Source organism: Argopecten irradians, chromosome 6 (assembly GCF_041381155.1).
Source record: "Argopecten irradians isolate NY chromosome 6, Ai_NY, whole genome shotgun sequence".
Taxonomy (NCBI): domain Eukaryota; kingdom Metazoa; phylum Mollusca; class Bivalvia; order Pectinida; family Pectinidae; genus Argopecten; species Argopecten irradians.
Window position 1 is genome coordinate 17,034,623 of NC_091139.1, and position 20,206 is coordinate 17,054,828.

The following is a 20,206-nucleotide window of genomic DNA, read 5'->3' on the forward strand; positions in this document are numbered from 1 at the left end:
GCATGCTGGGATGAAAGGCTACCACTTTTATTCAAATTAATTATCATTCTTAATTCTCATATCATTCTTAATTCTCATTCAAGGTCAAATAGGTTAATAACCAGGAGACATATTGACTTGTTATTGGTCCTGTAGTATGCTGAGTTACCAAGTTTGTATAAATAAATGACCTTAAAACACGGAATTGGTGCTTATGATACATGTATGTGCTCTATGATCACCAGGTAGCAGGTGGGCGATTCAGGTCCATCTTTATTACACAATTTTTATTTGAATATAGAGGATATTCTTCATTTGACAGTGAACTCTTAACAAACAAAACACTTCGATCCTTAACCTTCAGTTACCGTAGTGTGAGTTAAGTGTTTTATAAAGACACCCATACCTTTATGCTAATGTGTGAATATCTATTATACATATTGATTTCTCTTTTCAAATTGAGCCAATTAAAGCATATGATCATGCTCCAAACCCAACAACAAAATTATGATTCAATGTCTTGAACTCTTTTGAATTTTGAAAAGTTGTGGGTTGGATAAAGTTTCAACAACAGATACAGCACAAGCACATCACATCAAAAGCCTTTAATGACAATAAAAACATTTACCTCTATATTCAGAAAATCCAAACAGAAAATACTATTACATTGAGAAAAAAAAAACAACAAATTTTTGGCAATGCCATGAGCTTTTATTTCATCACATGAATTTTTTAAAGAGAGACATGGTACATATAGGTAGATCGACAAAAATACATTGTATTTATCACAGTTACTCATTTGTTTGCTATAATGTATAATATTATATTGTCTTTATATAACTAATGGACAAAAGGTTTAATTTGAAATAAATCTAATATTAAGAAGATAGACTGGCACTGACAATATTAGGAAGCAAACATTATTTTATGTACATATTACCAGGTACTTTTGCAAATTTCATGATTGAAATATCTTCATCCTTTATGATAAAAGAACTTTCCATTTGATTTTCAAATTTGCGAAATGCTAATCTCAGCTTGTTTTAAAATTAGTAGCTTAAATTTGAAAGAAAGTTAGTTTACAGCATGTGTAGTGTTAAATCAAAAAACAAATACTATCATCAATTTTTAAATTATTGAAATTAAATTAAAATTTACCATTAAACAGAATTAGGAATCCAAAGATTGTTTGTCATGAGATGAGGCAACACAATTTATGCCGATGCATTGCATCGCATTAACATTCAATCATTACAAAACATAGTTACTTTGCAAAATACTAGGTATCTTACTTCAAAAAGTGAACACAATATTTACTAAATACAAGTATATTTATATATTTTTAAATCAAAATTGTTCATAATCTCAATAATTGGTATAGGTATATCATAGTATGGGTTAAAAATATATATATTCTTTAAAAGTTCACAAATAACAAAGAATTCAGAATTCAACCTATACATTCTTAATGTTGAACAAGCAATCTTGTTTCACCATCAGATAATGATTCATAAAATCTGTATAATATCACTTAACAAAGAGTAAAATCTCACATTTACAAAATTTCAATATCAGAGATTTTACTCTGGCTAATGTTAAATAGTATCAAGTTGAAAAAAAAAACATTAAAGGAAAGTCGAAAATGGTGTATGCAATTAAATATGATAAAAAAATATTTTAAAATATGAACATTGATATTTATGATCTGAAAATGGAATGTGTCATGTTAAAGAAGAGTTATGAAGTGTATTTGTAGATTAATTTCGTAGATAGCATTAATAATATGAATTGATAAATAATATCATTATACCATATGAAATCAAAATGAAAATGTAACATTGAGAATAAACGATTTACTAAAAAGAATAATGACATGATAAAAATAATGAGGAATGATCATAAACACAATTTTTGATAAAAAACGCTATTTGAAATATTAAAAGTATGACAGACCATGTAATTATGTATTCCATAATGTGATGCAAAATCAAATGCATTAGCCATATTTGACTTTCATATCTAAATCTTCTAGCATGATGTTTATCTGAATCACAAGAAATATGGTGAGATAATTATTTGATCTATAATCAGAATCGTAAGAGACCCCAGTTGATCGCACCACGCTACACTACACTTATCATTGTGATAAATGCTGCATGGTGCAATCGACCATGGATCTCTGACGGTGTACATTTAACAAGGTAGGAATAATTATCATAGTTATATTGATTACACATTCAAAACAACAGAACATAAAATATATACATGTACTTAATTTATAGATATATAGCTACCTGATATTGTAAGTTGCATGTCTACGTCAAACAATCTTACACTTTTAGCGTCAAACCTAATTTATCAAAATTTATCTGATTGCCTACGATCATCAATGATGTCAGAAGGTATCAACATTAAAAATAATGCTATATGGTGGGTTTTTTGGCACTACATATACGAATCATGAAGATATATTAAAATTCATCTCTTCCATGTATTCTTTCTTACATGCCTTAATCATCCAAATTTTTTAAGACATCAGCTTGGCTTCAACTTTTCTTTTTGACAACATTCTAAAAACATTTTCTTATCCTTCCATTCTCTCTCTTACTCCCCTTTAGTTAATGACGTGGCGGCGACGATTTGGAATTAACGGATCACTCTCGTCTGGTTCCTTCTCCTCCTGTTCATTCTCTAACTGGGCTGCTTTCAAAGCCTTCTGTTTTCGACTCAGGTTTAGAATTCCTCCCTGTCCAAAATGTAATTAATTTTCCAATTAAACATTTTTTTTATTAAATTGAATACAAACGAGAGGCCCAGAGGGCCTGTATCGCTCACCTGGTTTGTAATGCCAAATAATTTTCTGAATACAGGTTCATTGTTTCTTTTCTGAAGGAATTTTAATATTAACCTCTAAATCCCCTATTGGGCCCCACCCCTCCTGCCCCCTGGGGGTCAGAGCCAAAATTTATACAAGTTCTGTTCCCCTTCCACAAAGGATGTTTCTGGCCAAATTTGGTTACATTCCAAGCAGAACTCTATGACTAGTAGCGATTTAAAGAATTTACCTCTATTTCCCCTATTGGGCCCCACCTCTCCTACCCCCGGGGGATCAGAGCCAAAATTTATACAAGTTCTGTTCCCCTTCCCCCAAGGATGTTTGTGGCCAAATTTGGTTACAATCCATGCAGAACTCTATGAGAAGAAGTGATTTAAAGGATTTACCTCTATTTCCCCTATTGGGCCCTGCCCCTCCTGCCCCCTGGGGATCAGAGCCAAAATTTATACAAGTTCTGTTCTCCTACCCCCAAGGATGTTTGTGGCCAAATTTAGTTACAATCCATACAAAACTCTTGGACAATTAAGTAGCAATTTATAGAATTTACCTATAATTCCCCTATTGGGCCCTGCCCCTCCTGCCCCGGGGACCAGAGCCAAAATTTTTATAAACTCAGTTCTTATTCTCCCAAGGATATTTCTGGCCAAATTTGGTTACATTCCATGCAGAACTCTATGACTAGTAGCGAATTATAGGATTTACCTCTATTTCCCCTATTGGGCCCCGACCCTCCTGCACAGGGTGGTCAGAGCCAAAATTTATACAAGTTCTGTTCCCCTACCTCCACGGATGTTTGTGGCCAAATTTGGTTACAATCCATGTAGAACTCTAGGACAAGTAGCGATTGATAGAATTTACCTCTATTTCCCCTATTGGGCCCTGCCCCTCCTGCCCCCTGGGGGTCAGAGCCAAAATTTATACAAGTTCTGTTCTCCTACCCCCAAGGATGGTTGTGGCTAAATTTAGTTACAATCCATACAAAACTCTTGGACAATTAAGTAGCAATTTATAGAATTTACCTATAATTCCCCTATTGGGCCCCGCCCCTCCTGCCCCGGGGACCAGAGCCAAAATTTTTACAAACTCAGTTCTTATTCTCCCAAGGATATTTCTGGCCAAATTTGGTTACATTCCATGCAGAACTCTAGGACAAGAAGCGATTTATAGGATTTACCTCTATTTCCCCTATTGGGCCCCACCCCTCCAGCCCCCGGGGGACCAGAGCCAAAATTTATACAAGTTCTGTTCCCCTTCCCCCAAGGATGTTTCTGGCCAAATTTGGTTACAATCCATGCAGAACTCTACGACTAGTAGCAATTTATAGGATTTACCTCTATTTCCCCTATTGGGCCCCGCCCCTCCTGCCCCCGGGGGGTCAGAGCCAAAATTTATACAAGTTCTGTTCCCCTTCCCCCACGGATGTTTGTGGCCAAATTTGGTTACAATCCATGTAGAACTCTATGACAAGTAGCGATTTAAAGGATTTACCTCTATTTCCCCTATTGGGCCCCGCACCTCCTGCCCCCGGGGGGTCAGAGCCAAAATTTATACAAGTTCTGTTCCCCTTCCCCCAAGGATGTTTGAGCAAAATTTAGTTACAATCCATGTAGAACTCTATGACTAATAGCGAATTAAAGGATTTACCTCTATTTCCCCTATTGGGCCCCACCCCTCCAGCCCCCGGGGGCAAGAGCCAAAATTTATACAAGTTCTGTTCCCCTTCCCCCAAGGATGTTTGTGGCCAAATTTTGTTACATTCCATTCAGAACTCTATGACAAGTAGCGATTTAAAGGATTTACCTATATTTCCCCTATTGGGCCCCGCCCCTCCAGCCCCCGGGGGGTCAGAGCCAAAATTTATACAAGTTCTGTTCCCCTTCGCCAACGGATGTTTGTGGCCAAATTTGGTTACAATCCATGTAGAACTCAATGACAAGTAGCGATTTAAAGGATTTACCTCTATTTCCCCTATTGCGCCCCGTCCCTCCTGCCCCCGGGGGGTCAGAGCCAAAATTTATACAAGTTCTGTTCCCCTTCCCCCAAGGATGTTTGTGGCCAAATTTTGTTACATTCCATTCAAAACTCTATGACAAGTAGCGATTTAAAGGATTTACCTATATTTCCCCTATTGGGCCCCGCCCCTCCTGCCCCCGGGGTGTCAGAGCCAAAATTTATACAAGTTCTGTTCCCCTTCCCCCAAGGATGTTTGTGGCCAAATTTGGTTACAATCCATGTAGAACTCTATGACGAGTAGCGATTTAAAGGAAATGTTGACGGACAGACGGACAGACGGACGACGGACGGACGGACGACAGACGACGGACGCCGCGCCATGACATAAGCTCACCGGCCCTTCGGGCCAGGTGAGCTAAAAATACTGTAGATTTGAATTGACAAATACTTGATTTTTAATTTAATTCAATTAATTGTATTTATTCTGTTACAAATTATTTAAGTGATGTAGTTATCAATGGCTGGCCTGCCATAATTGCAAGATGCATGTGCATGTTGGGCCACGGTAGCCGATTGGTAAGATATCCAGACATATTATCACATGCCCTCCACCTCTATGTTGTGAATTCGAATCCAATATGGGGCAGTTGCCAAGTACTGATTGCTGGTTTTTCTCTGAGTACTACTGCTTTCCTCTACCTATAAACCTGGCATGTCCTTAAATGACACTGGCTGTTAATAGGACGTTAACCTAATCAAATCATACATGTACACAAAATCATTACATTGAGAAGAAAATGTTCAGATTTGACTTCTTGTGATAGTGTACCGTTAGATTCAATATTAACTTTATGCCTTACTGAAATATACTGCAAACAAAACAAACCAGTATACCTATCTCAGTCATATCATACTGACCCTATTATTCAAATTGACAGTACCAAATACTTTAATTATCTATTCCGTCTTTGCATATTACACAGTTAGCTCCCTTGTGGGTAGGTATCCATTGTAACGGCATTATTTTGTGTGCTAAGTTCACGTCGTTTTCTCATAAAAGTGTGACATTTATTACGCTCACAAACACATGACGTCAAAATCAATACCTACCCACAAGGGCAGATAACTCTGTAATATGCAAATATGGAATATTGTAAAAGGAGAATATGAAGCAAAAAAAGTGTTTTTTGAAGATAAGATTGAGCTAGTTGTTACATATGAATTTAATTTACAGAATGTTTCAGTGAAGCGGAACTTAACAATCAAATCATAAATCTGTATGTACCCTTCTATTGTCATTGATGTTGAGGAACACTGTTGTCAATACACAGGCAAGACTGTTGGCCAAGAGGAAGATCATTACATATTTCCATCTCAGTAGGGTTTCGTCTCTCTCCAGACTGTTGAGGAGAACAAAGAACAAATTTACATGGTATTCTAAATTACTGTTATCGTTCATCATCAATTTGTCCTAAACAAAATTTAACAGTGTTTCGGATCAAAAATATGAACAGAATGTTCCAGAACTAAAATATTATTTTCACCTTTTATTATTACTACTACATGTTTTAGCGTAGCAACAATTGCTCAAACATGAAAAAGACGTCTTGAAAGATATTGTAACAGCAGTTACTGTATTAAATCATATTCCTGTTTATCTTAAACCACTTTAACTTTGTTAAATCAAAGTGTGCCACAGTCATTTCTGAGTACAGGTATATTCATTTTATTGGTACAACAATATTTTTTTCAATTTTATACATTCCAGTACGCTTAAACTTCAATTCTTTGTTAATTGAAAGTTTAAAGATGGTCCTCTCCATTTTGAGTCAATGAGCTGAGATTTTACTGTGTTATAAAAGCTACTTACTGTAAGTTTTTACCAAGGATTTGCCCAACTATTAAGTTAGAAACTCCTATCCCGATCATCTGTATCGAGGTCGTTAGACCCATAGCTGTACCCACAGTAGCTGGGCTGACCACCAGTGGAATGGAAGGCCACAGACTTGCCTGTAAAAATTAGTAAATCATAAATCATAATTATTAGTTGTGCAATTAATTTATATTACAGTGAACCAGTGTTAATCTAGATGCTGGTAGTCGGGAAAACTCACAATCTGGACAGAAATGTCAAAGAACAGATTTTACTATTAAGTTAACTGAATTCGGCAGTCCAGACAATTCGCAATTTGAAAGTTTTGGAATCGACCTAAGTGTCCAGATTATTGATGGTTCACTGCATAAAGTGTAACAAATCTTAAAATATGAAAAAACGTACATTCACACGGTACACATGAGAATGTACAATGTACCAATACTTGAAAAAATCATGCTTAAAAATTTATCAGACAGATTTTATGTGAAAATACACATGTAATACTGTATTATATAAAAATTGTTCTAATTTTGTTTAAATACATGTACACCTGCAATTTTAATATTTGGTTAAATGTAAATTTTGTAAAACATTTTTTTATCTTGTTCATGTGTAACTTGGTACATTGAATGAAAAAGGTAGTGTTTCATTAAATATTTTAACAACTGGGATGAGTGTTCTTTTGATTCTAAGAAGCTAAGATATTAACACAACTTATCAACGATCCATATATCACAAGTACATTTGTCCACTTACAGCAGCAAAAGAGTAAGTAACTCCCAGCCACAGAGTTGCCACTAAGGGATAAACGGACGTAAACGCTAAAATTCCAAACACTGGTATCGTCAGGCTGGCACACATAACAGCTAAGATTCCTCGTCGACCGATGATATCCTGCCCAGGGGGAAAAGATAACACCTTATCAGCATGTGTACAAATTGTAAATCTACTATAAGTAGAAGATAAAAACCAAGTAAGTGTTTCAAGAGTATATAAATATGTGGAACAATGAGGTGAAATAAAACTCTATTCATTCAGATTTAATTACTTAAGATATGTGTACACTTTATTTTTCTATATCTGATATTGTTACTTTTTTATCCAATTAATGGTCCCATTTTCACAGCAATTAGTCTTAATCTCCTTGAACAAATGCTATAGATAATAGCTACAAATCTAGATCAACAAACAAAATTGTGTGGTTACGTACAATCAGGCCTCCCAGGAAAGGGGAGACAATCATGGAAACATCATACACTGCACCCGCCAAATATGAGGAAGTTTTCAAATTGAATTTGTATTTGACATGTATAAATTCACTGTCAGAAAAAAAAAATTATTAACTATTAGTAAATTGAAACCATATGCTGAAAAAGAAAAATGAAAATACCAGTTATTCACACAAGAACCTGACTGAAACTTACAATTTAGCTTGAGGCCATGAAAGTAATGAATGTACATGAAAATTTTGTTGCTTTCATTTTTGCTATAATGGAACCAAGAATATGAAAATAGCAAAATTTACAACAAAATTACTTCTGTCATGATTTCAATTGAAAGCTTTAAACTTCCAAATAAAGTACACACACACCACATTGGAAGAAATGATGAGAATTAAATTAGCCTCACCTAGCATCAGCAACAAATGGGAAGACTCCATTGTAGAAAAACATGATAGCTAAAGCCAACAACCAGTATGAGAGGGAGAAATATTTTATATCTGTCACTTTCTGAAACAAAAAATATGTGTTATATGTCATTAGTTCAAAAATCAAAATGTGTATTTAACTATTATAATGTGTATATGCTTATGAAATTCAGCAATTAATTATCTTTCCATAAACCATACGAAATACTCACCAGTTTCTTAGACTCCGCCTTGAGGTTTTGCTCATCTCCAAGCTGCCTCACACCATACATATCTAAGAAGCTTACTATCATGGCTGATATAAAACCAAGGCCACAAAGCATAGCTCCTGAGGACAGACATCAAAGGTTAGGTTAATATTATTTTAGATTAACATCAAAGGAAGTCAACTAGACACATCAATTAATCATAGATCACTCTTTTACAGAAAATAAAAAGAAATACCTTTAATATTGATAATTATCTATGTACTTGATGCTTCGAAAATATTCTTTGGTACTAAGGCAAAATAAGATGAACCAACCTTCCTACAAAATAAATTTTGTCTCCAATGCAAGCAAGGATAAAACAGTAAAAGGATGAAAAATTATTAGAACTCTTTTTACTTTGAAATTTAATTAATCAATATTTCAATTAAATCTACACCCCTCCAATAATCATTAACATAAAAACACAGTTTTGATCTACTGACATCATGATCATTTATTATATGTAAAGATGATATTTAATTACCTGCCCACAACGTCCACGAGAGTCCATAGGTCTCAGAAAAGCTTTGTGTCAGAAAAAAGTTGAGGACACTTCCAAGTCGTGAAAAGGCCAATGTTATACCAAATGCCATTGCTAACTCTTTGTTACGGAACCAATAGGCAGTTATCCTGTTCTGTACAACTTAAAACAGAAAATTTCTCAGTGTTATCCTTCTCATGATAATTCTCGTATTATAATTATACAAAGTGTACTACATGGTACATTTATATGATTTTATAAGCAAATGAACTTGCACTAACTGTGTAATGGCATACCATCATCTGTGGACAATACAGTTGTGTAATTGTATCAATCAAATTGTCCTTGTAATAAATTGTACCAGTAAAATCAATAATCTCTAGCATTTTGAGGATAATTTAAGCTTTTCTGACGAAAACTTCTCCACAATTTCTGCTATTAACTATTGATTGGAAAAGTAGAACTCAATGTAATATTCATACAATCATTTACAATGCATACTGTTATTATTTGGAAGCTACAGTCAAATCTGCCCATGTGACAACCTTTGTACCTGCTTAACAATTTGTCAGTGTCCCAAATGATCAATTATACCAAAATTTGCCCTGTGTATAAAGACCACTTGGCTATAAATACTAACAGAATCTTACATGGATCTGTAAAGATGACAGGGATATTGACAATTATCAACAGGGTATCCCTGTGAAGTATGGGGAACACATTCTTGGTTCCTAACAGCGCATAACTAGATTTGACTGTTGTGTCATCAGAGATTCATTCACAATGAATACTGTAGTACAATGTACTGACAGAGAATTAGTGACTTACTTGTGAGGGAACCATTGCCGGATCCAAACAGCAGACGTCCAAGCAACATGACCGGTAACATGGCCGACGTGCCCTTAAACATGGTACCAAGGGCAAACAGTGAGGATCCCACAACACATAGGAAGGAGAATAGAAATACTCCAACTGTTAAAAAATATAAACATGCATGTTAATCAAAGAAATGTTGTGTCTTTAAATACATGAAAACATTACTATAGAAAACCATATCTTTAATTTTGAAACATAATCATTCTTTCAAATTGAATGATACCTAGAGAACATATCCAGATTGACGCAATTTGGTGGCATAGTGATAATATACCTACCTTCAAGAAGACACCCAGAATTTCCTATAATTTTTGGATTTATATAGATAGTGGGCCACATGGTTGATCATATGGTTTTCCCTGTGTTCTCCAGTTTCCTCCGACTTAAAGACTATTTTGAATGATTTTCCTACAATGCCGAATACTCACTTCTGTTTCCAAGTTTGTCTATGAGGAAGCCTGCACCAATGACAACAGCAGCATTCCTGGAAAATAAAAGTGATGTCCTTCATTTTGATGTTGATCGAGATTAAATTAACCTTTTAGTGCTTTGTAATGGAAAACTTATAGACATAAAGTGTTTCATCAATCAGGGCCTGCAAAGTCAGTGCTTTTGTTTGTAGAACTACATTTGTTTTGGAATGTATTTACTTTTACTGGAGATACATACGTCCAGGCGTATATGGCGTAAAGGAGGTTGTAGTCATCAGCAGACATCCCTAGGCAGTCATCACATTTAACACAGGTGCTGTTCTCTTGTTCAGTAGAGTTTTGTGTACAATTACCAACCTAGCGTTACAAATAAAACAAATTACTTTATAAATAAATATGAATATTTAAAATAACTTCAATACTTAATTGGAGCTGCATGAATCTAATTCAATATTTTTTTATTGTACAGTACTAGTTGATCTACATGATAGTAGTTAGTACAATCAAACCTGTTTATAAAGACCACCAAAGAGACCCAGAAATAAGAGGCCCATGGGCCTTAACGTTCATCTGACTATTGACACAATACAACATAGTTGTTTAAAGATTTTAGCCTATTTGACCCCTGTGAATGAAGATCAATGTCATTTTTTTAAAAACAAATATGGTAGCCATTCATCCCAGCATGTCAGACCCAATATCAGGTCTCTAGCCCTAGGCCTATTAGTTATTCACAAAAAGTTATTTCAAGATTTTAGTCTATTTGACACCTGTGACCTTGGATGAAGGTCAAGATCATTCATTTGAACAAACTTGGTAAACCTTCATCCCAGCATGCTGCAGGCCCAATATGAGTATCCTTGGCCTTTCCATTCTTCAGAAGAAGTCGTTTGAAGATTTAAGCCTATTTCAACCCTGTGACCTTGAATGAAGGTCCAGGTCATTCATTTGAACAAACTTGGTAGCCCCTTCATCCCAGCATGTCATAGGTCAAATATCAGATCTCGAGGTGTCCTAGTTATTCTCAGAAATTTGTTCAAAGATTTTAGCCTATTTGACCCCTATGACCTTGAATGAAGATCAAGGTCATTCATTTTAACAAACTTGGTAGGCCTTCATCCCAGCATGTTGCAGGCCCAATATGGGTATCCTGGGCCTTTTGGTTCTTGAGAAGAAGTCATTTAAAGATTTTAGGCTATTTGACCCCTATGACCTTGAATGAAGATCAAGGTCATTCATTTGAACAAACTTGGTAGTCCTTCATCCGAGTGATCTTGGATGAATTTTTCAACATCATTCATTTGAACAAATTTGGTAACCTTTCATCCCAGCATGCTGCAGGCCCAATATGAGTATCCTTGGCCGTTCCGTTCTTCAGAAGAAGTTGTTTGAAGATTTAAGCCTATTTCAACCCTGTGACCTTGAATGAAGGTCAAAGTCATTCATTTGAACAATTTGGTAGCCCTTCATCCCAGCATTCTACAGGCCAAATATCAGTACCCTGGGCCTTTTGGTTATTGAGATGAAGTCGTTTGAATGAAAAGTTTACGCACAGTGGACGGCGGACAAGGACGGACTGTGCATGATGACAACAGGTCATCCTGACCCTTCGGGTCAGATGACCTAAAAATACAGAGGTTGTTGTTAATGTAGGCTTTACTGTAATTGCTTTACAAATAGTTTACAAGAACCAATTCAATGCACTTTTCTAGGAAAATTCAACACTCAATACTCCAGGGGTTACTGTCACTGTCGTTATATTCACCTCTGGACTATATATGTCATTGCAAGACTGAAAGCTTTGTGTGTGACATGATATAGGCAGGTAGTTTGGTCATTTGGTGTACATAGAAAGAATCGATTAACAGCACACTGTGCTTAGACTGTGTTAATTTAAAGTTGGATGTTGCCATCCATGTAATCTCTGCAGACCCGTGATTGGTCAGTTTTTCGCTCCTGATCTGCTGAATACAATTTTACAATGAGATAGCCCAAGGATGGATATAGTGAAAGTGAAGATAACCCATCGAGTATTGAGGATAGTAAAATCCTAAAACTGATTACTACAAGAGTTAGTAAAGTGCTCGATTGGATAAGTAGCTAGGTATAAATATAAATGGATCACTACAATGCAAGAGACGGGAGCAACTTCCCACTTTATACTTGTGTGATGTACATGTGTGCAATTAAGTCAAGAACCTCTCTTTGCGGTGCCCTGTCGAATGAAAAGTCTTGTTTGACTTTTGACTTATCACTCAGTTACTCTAAAAACAAACTGTTTTATTACAAATATTAACAAATATGGCTTATACTCCATATGTCAATGATCGTAAATTAGAAAATCATCTTAAAATGTGAAAAACTGATATTCTTTGTCGTGTCAACAAGTTTGTTGTTCATTAATTATAACATCGCTTTCGACCACCTTTTGTTTTAATATGACAGATTATTTTTTATCATTTTGGAAATAGTATAGGTATTTCCCATGTTTTCTTGTCGTTTTAGATAACCAAACATTGTAATAAAATATTTAATAAACATCTGAAAACCGTATCTTGGCAAACAGAAAAACTTTTTTAGGTTAATGTCCCTTTAATCAATGAGAAAGTGGATGTCATGAGAAAGCTTGCAACGCGCTGTTCGCCAATTTTCACTAGCGATCGACTCCATGTTGTTGTGTCAAGGAGGCCTAATCGCCGCCAGGACGTTCGGGAGCGGAAGGAGCAGTAGTCTTGAACACTTTTATTTTACTATTGCATGTGTTTATCATATAAAAAGAATGTTTTTGTTCATTTAGTTTATTTTTCTAATCAAGGAAATAAAAAAGTTCATTGATGAATATTCATATGGTCATGTCGCTCTGTTGCAATCCAGATTTGGTTGATTAGTCGTACATGTGAAGGTCACCTCAAAACAGCAGGTTAGCAGACTGGATTTAAACAATGTTACAGCAGATGATACAGGAACGAAATTCAGAGCTTATTTAAGATAAAATACGTTTGTCAATAAATCTATTCTTATTTGTTGGTAGGCTTATATTATGTAAGGCATGTGCTGTGTCATATCATACAGTAGGTGTTATTATGAGTTGATACCAAAACATGGCAGATGTTTTCAGTAGTCAGTAGTGAGACAATAAAGTTGCCTTCAATTCAAGTGATTAATTGATAAGTAAAAGACACGTGAAATTACAAGTGACCAAATAATCGAATACAAAAATTACTAAACGTTTCAGCCCTAGTACTTACCCCTTGAAATTCATCCTGTAAAACACTTGGCATATCAAAACAGTAGTAGGAGCCAAACGTCAACATGCAGTTGAAAAACAGCACCAGGAAACGATATCCACCTAAAAAATATTAAACTACTTAAGTATCCAATAGGAAGTCATAAGACTTAATTAAGCCTTATTTTTATATGACCCCTCTAATCTCAAATGATAATCATTTTCTTCAGTTTCACCAAACGTATACATAGTAACCCTTACATTGTAGTTCTAGCATGCTATACAATGTGCATGTATATAATATATATATATATACCTGTATAGTATAGGTACATGTTTAAATTTTGAATGAAGGTCAATATGAGTCATTTGACTATTGCATTTGTTGTAGTGGAAATGATATCACCAATTCTGACAGTTTTTTTGCTACAACATTATATAGCTTTATATTTGACAATCTGATTAAAATACAGCTCCTAATACCACTACGTTCAATAGAGGATCTGACAACATGCAGTAAGGGGTCATGTTCGGATGACCTTTTTACCACGTGTACTTTATGATCAGATCAAATACATTTTTTTTAACACATTGATTACTCTATTTCGTCCCAGTATATATTTGCATTTAGTTTTGTTGTGCTCTATGGGCGAGATGGCTTTATACAAAAAAAATAATTCTGACAGCTTTTTCAAACTATTTCGTCCCCAGTCAAGATTCTGGCAGCTGCAATTTGATTGGCCATTTCCAAAGGTCACCAGAACGTGACCCCCTAATGAGATGTTGTCAGATCCTCTTATCAATGTGATGATAATAAGGATCTGTATTTTAATCACATCGTATATTTGACAAATCTTATTGTTAGTAGCCCATGCATATGTGTACCAGCATACGGTTATTTCAGATCTTTGATTGTAGTGCCTCTTATTAAAAGCAAAAGGTTGTTTAAAGATTCGAGTCTATGTGACCTTGGTGGGGCCAAACACTGTAATAAATAAAAATCAAAGTACTGAAAGTACTGAAGGAGGCGTAGCTCAGATTCTAGACAGGGTAATGATATATTGAAATATTAAAAATAGATCATAAAAGAGGTAATAGTACATGTTCAGGTTATTTTCAATCAATATGGATTGAAATAACAGATTGAAAATTCCGTGCTTTCGCAGAATGACTGTTGTTTATTATAGGATAATGTGGATCAAATATTTGCAAATTGGTTAAATCATGGAAATTTTTAATCTTATAAGGTTGTTAAAAATAAATGCTCCAAAGATCTTGAAAATATTGTATGAGAAATAAATATGAACAATGAATAATGATATATAGAATTAAAATGATGCAAGACTAATTTATATTCCTTTTGAAAGTTTGTGTTGGTTTTTACATGTTTTAAATTTCAATCATGCTTTAAACTTTCTACCATCTGGGCAAAGTGTATGAAAGTGGTAGTTATGCTCCTGCTGAGCTCAGCATATACTGGCAGTAGAACGACTGGCTGACCCATTGTGAGTTTAATGTGACCAGGTGTGTTGGGATGCTTGGGTGTCTTCAGCGGCAGGTTCCAGTGATATCATACATGTAGCACAATGAAAGGGCAAGAATTCCACTTTACAAAAGACCTAACAAATAAAGCGCAGTCTGTACATGCTACACACAACATCAACATACATTGGAGGCCGTCCATGCCATTAATGAACCCAACAATCAAATATTGCCAAATCCAGTGTCAATCTGTCAATGTTAACAACAGTGTAAGGTGAAGTTGAAATCAATTTCCAACAATTTTCTCTCAAGGGATATTCCATCAAAACATCTAACCCAACTCAGGATATTAGGTATAAACATTGATTCCCCTGATTTCAATTTACAGAAGTTAAAACTGGATTGGAATATTACATTTTGTTGCAATGAAAGTACTAGTTAATATCTTAACGGAATATCCCTTTGTATAGAATATACAACATCTGCAAATAAACAAGATATTGTCTTCACAGTTTTACAGATCAAGTGACTCTTTTAGACAGATAAAACTTTTAACTTATCATATAACATTCAAGCATACCATGTATCTACATCAACTATCAAGTGAACACATCTGCAGATAACCCTTTACCACATGCAAACTAGTAGACTGCATCATCATGTTTCCATGAGGAAGGTATACAATGTTCAACACGAACATTGTTGCAACATCTGTCAAGTGTATGCACCATCTCAATGGCACTTTGTGAAGTTTTCAGTCTGGATTGATAATACTTTTTTAAAGTTGGATTTATTTACTTTTATGTTTATTTTTGAGAAATGATTTGTTAATAATGTTGCTTCAGAATGAATCAAACTACACAGCGATGCTATCATTTCCAAATATTTTTTGACATGACGACTTCAAAAATTAATAAAAACGTTAACATATCAGAAAATGGGCATTTTCTCTGTCGAGCAAAACTCAAAATATTGCCGACTTTTTATAACTTAAAAAACAATATATGCACAAATTACCTGAAATATCGTAAACAAACTAATTAATATCTGTATCGTGGCTCCATCAATATATTTGCTCTGAAAAACACTGTTATTTCTGCTTTGTCCGTGCCGGTTCACCGTCCGTTCACCACTTCTTTCACTCTCTATTGTTCCGAGTAGTGTGTTTATTGTAGGATGTTAGTACATTATTTGCTGTTGAAAAATGCACGAAAATAATCTTATCAACTTTAATTGAAGTATATTAAAGGTTTATTGAAGTTTTGACAACATGTTTTAAACAAAATTATCAACACTCACAGCTGTAAACTTGCCAGCCATTCCAGGACCAACACGTACGGCATCAGGTAATGGCGATAGTACGGGACCTCGCCGTTCTTCATGAACGTCAGATTTTCGTTCGGTCAAATTGAATAAAATATAGTCTAAATCATTGTCAGATTATATCCTTTTAGGCCTGTGATATTTAAATATCATGACATCGTACTTATAATTACAAATATATAGAGCTGTTATCGTAGAGAAAATGTGCATCGCGATATCGTCAAAATTTGACGATATCGTCGCGATAATATCGCGATTTTTGCCCAGTGAAATATAAAAGAAATTTATGGAAATATAAGTCATGTTTGGGGGACCAATCATGAAAGTACAATATAGAGTGTAATTTGTAAATAAATAAAGTGAAACATTCATCAAAACTAGGGCTGTCACGGGTACTAAATTTTGTCCCTGGGTACCCGAATTTTAGTACCCGACCCGTACCCGGGTACTCGACACAGATCTACTGTTTTTGTAACAAATTGGGTTACGTTGTGTTTGTTGTTTGGAAAGATTGGTTGATCGACGGAGATTCGATGAAATCATATGTGAGTTCAGTAAAGATAGCTTCAGTCGTTAAGTGTCTACTTCATTTCTATTTGACTTTCATCATTGCTAATGAGCTGCCGTAAAGTGTCAGTCTAGCCAGCGTGTCTGTAGCTATACCAGTCCCAGAGGAAACGTTTTTGCACATGCGCAACAGGAAGTACTACATTCGGACGGTCTCTTGTGTTATCTGATATGACTATAGTGTGACCTATTTAAGTGCACATGTCCGTCAAATAGATTGTTCTCGCATCAAAAGACGGTAATGAGAATTAAAATGTATTGAAAAGATAAGGTTTCATCCTTGGTGAGTGAAAACAAATACAAATAAGTTGGATTTTGTAATACTTTTAATATAAGTTCTAGACTTGTTTACGTACATCCAGACGAATTGTCCTATTTTGACGGGTACCCGGGTACACATTTTTTGACCCGGTTACATCCCCAACCCGACCCGTAACCGGGTACTCATAACAACCCTAATCAAAACAAACGTTTATTTGTGATACTTTTAATTAGATGTTTGTTTACAAGTCAATCAGATTCTGTCTGTGTCCGACAGTGCAATGTTTTTGTTTCCTTTCCAACTAACACATGGTGGGTTACGGCTGACGACGATATCGTAGATATAATTTTTTTAACGATATCGTCGTCTCTTCTCTACAATCGTGATATATCGCGATGCCGATATATGATAACAGCTCTACAAATATATGCCGTGATATCAATAGCAGTAGCCATGATGGCGTCCCCCGCAACTGTGTGATTTCCTCGGTTAATTTATTCTGAGTTTTATATAGTAACACTCTGCATTGTCGTGCGTCGGCAGAGTTTGTAACAGTTGTCTCCCTTTATACGGACTGTTCTTGTTGACATGTTCAGTCAGTTTAGGGAATTCTAGTTCATTTTTATAAAATATTTGTGGACAGGCCAAGCAATATTCGATTAAATACCCGTAATTGAAAAGGCATTTATTGTCAGTTGAATTATTTTTTACTTACAAACAAGTTTATATGCAATTACTGTTAGATATTCGCGGTTTGTAAGTTAAGTTAGTCTGCCGTAGGTTAGTAAGCTTAACAGATGCAGCGTACTCACTAGTATAAGTACCGATATTGAGACACACTTTCGGTGAGAATAATCAATACCTTATCGTAACATTGAAAATAAGTCTGAAGTAATTAAGTGGGAAATTATAATGTGACTGAAATATGAATGTGACTGAAACATGTGATAAACGGGGAACCTCTGACTGTTGTATAATACACAACGTACGTTGCAATACACAGTATAAAGTTATCTCCCGTAGTTCCGAAAACGGTCGATAGGATTACCAAGGTATAGTGTTCCGGTGATAATTGAAAACCAAAAGTGATCCCATAATGGCAGGCTGCGCCTCCATAAAAATATCAACCTGATACATGGAGCCTCTTATCTCCCTACATAAGATTTAGATAGCTGCTAACAGATTTCTATACCTCTTAGTTATTGACAGGGAAGTTAATTAAAGTGAATAGTCGGGCAAAGAAAACCAGTCTAAATGCGTTCATTGGCCTTCCAAAAGTTCTCACATATTAATACGACGGCCAAGTTCTGCTTACGTTTCCCAGTTCTGACCACTAAAGTAAAGGAAAGTTGAAAGCATTGAAAGCGAGGCTGCGTGTAAATGTAACCACGGACATAGTCAGCCGGGAGGACTTTTTAGGATTCCTATACTTTAAATTAATTTCTTCATACGCAGACAGATTTTGGCGAGAGATTTTATTTTTTGCATTTCATAAGAAATTATACTGGATACATTCACACCACTTTTACCGACTTTAGCCATCCTTGCCCGACTGTTCACTTTAAAAGTTTTAACCTGTTTTAAAGTTTTGACCCAAGAGACCTGAAACAAAGGTCAAGTTCACCAAACTGTTTTAATTTATGACCTTTAATCCAAGCATACATTACCGGTATATATGATTTTGTATATTCCACGTATCATTAATTATTGACACTTAATTCCTTAAATGTAAACCTTTTGACATTGAGCTCTATGACCTTGAATGAATGTCAATGTCATTCATTTTATTAAACTGCGTAATCCTCTACTACATATGTATAAGTGAGAAAGTGAGAGTGATCGAAAGAGATTATTCTTTTGAATTTGTCTTTGTATATACTGTGAAAAAAAAACCTAATGAAATGTGTTTCAAGTGAAAAAAACCACAACAACTTTGTAATCCTCCTTCTGAGCATATGCTTTCACAAACAAAGATATAAATTGATATCTATGGCCTACTATACATCATCATGTATACAATGTATATACATGTGCACATATTGTATAGCATACTAGAATTACAATTGCCACCACAAACATAAATACATAAGTCCAAGGCCATCTCACTTATCGTTACATGAAGTAAGTTAGTTGTTTAAGAGTTAATTAAGGCTACAATATGCTCTGGTGCGCTAAAATTAGAACAAGCTTCTGAGCTTGGAAAACAGTTTTTTAAAAAAAAAACGAAGACTTAATTTTCCACCCTTGGCCTGATGGTCTGAATGGCTAGTTAATACTCATATCTATCAGGCGGTGATTCATAGTTGTAATTGTGAACTTCGACTCACTAGTTGGTAGCTTAATTGCTACAAGTCAAGTGGTCTCTCTCAGTTAGACTTTATATCATATCAGCTGATATCAAGAAATAATCTGGTTTAGCCTTTGTCTCTAACATGTTTATAATAACAGTTAGAGTACGCTAAATTATTTACATGAATGGATTTAGTCAATTTTCTAAACTATCTCCATCTCATGTTAAATGGACTAAGGTAGTGCCTTCTATAAGTGTGTATGCAGTAAATGAAGTTTTAGAAAAACACTTACAGTCTTCTGCTCGTAGTCCCGCCATCTTGTTTTTCTCTTTCCGAACGGCAATCGTCACGAGTTGTTCTTCGAAACTCCTCTGGATTTATTCATAACCCTAAAGTACGTTTGAAAGGACCTGTTACACCTACCATTGAATTTTGCCCACGAACCAACTTAACAAAATCCAGGTGCATTTTGTAGTACTATGACAGAGAACCTGTAAGATACCTTTAAAAAAATCAAAGGCCCCAGGAGCCTGTGCTAGGGATGATTTAATGTTGTAATCACGTGGTGTACACCAGGGTTCCCTTTTAGGTCAAAAACTTTATCAAATTAGTGTTCAATTTAAAAAACCGATATCATGTTCTCAAAAGTATACATTTCCGCAAATTTGGACTGAACATATGTAACTTAAAAATTTGAAATAATTTTTTGACAGGTTCTTGAAACAAA

General features: G+C 35.2%; 1 protein-coding gene across 1 annotated transcript; it reads right to left on the minus strand.

The window, feature by feature from the left end:
- Positions 1-668: 668 nt before the first annotated feature.
- LOC138325182 (lysosomal dipeptide transporter MFSD1-like) lies at positions 669-19,868 on the minus strand. The gene is made up of 13 exons (XM_069270668.1): positions 19,772-19,868; positions 13,577-13,677; positions 10,567-10,685; positions 10,326-10,381; positions 9,850-9,993; positions 9,025-9,183; positions 8,505-8,620; positions 8,274-8,374; positions 7,855-7,963; positions 7,401-7,538; positions 6,639-6,778; positions 6,054-6,168; positions 669-2,725 (listed from the first exon to the last, which is right to left on the minus strand). The coding sequence occupies exons 1-13, from the start codon at positions 19,794-19,796 to the stop codon at positions 2,594-2,596; spliced, it is 1,455 nt and encodes a 484-aa protein (XP_069126769.1). The 5' UTR covers positions 19,797-19,868; the 3' UTR covers positions 669-2,593.
- Positions 19,869-20,206: the final 338 nt, after the last annotated feature.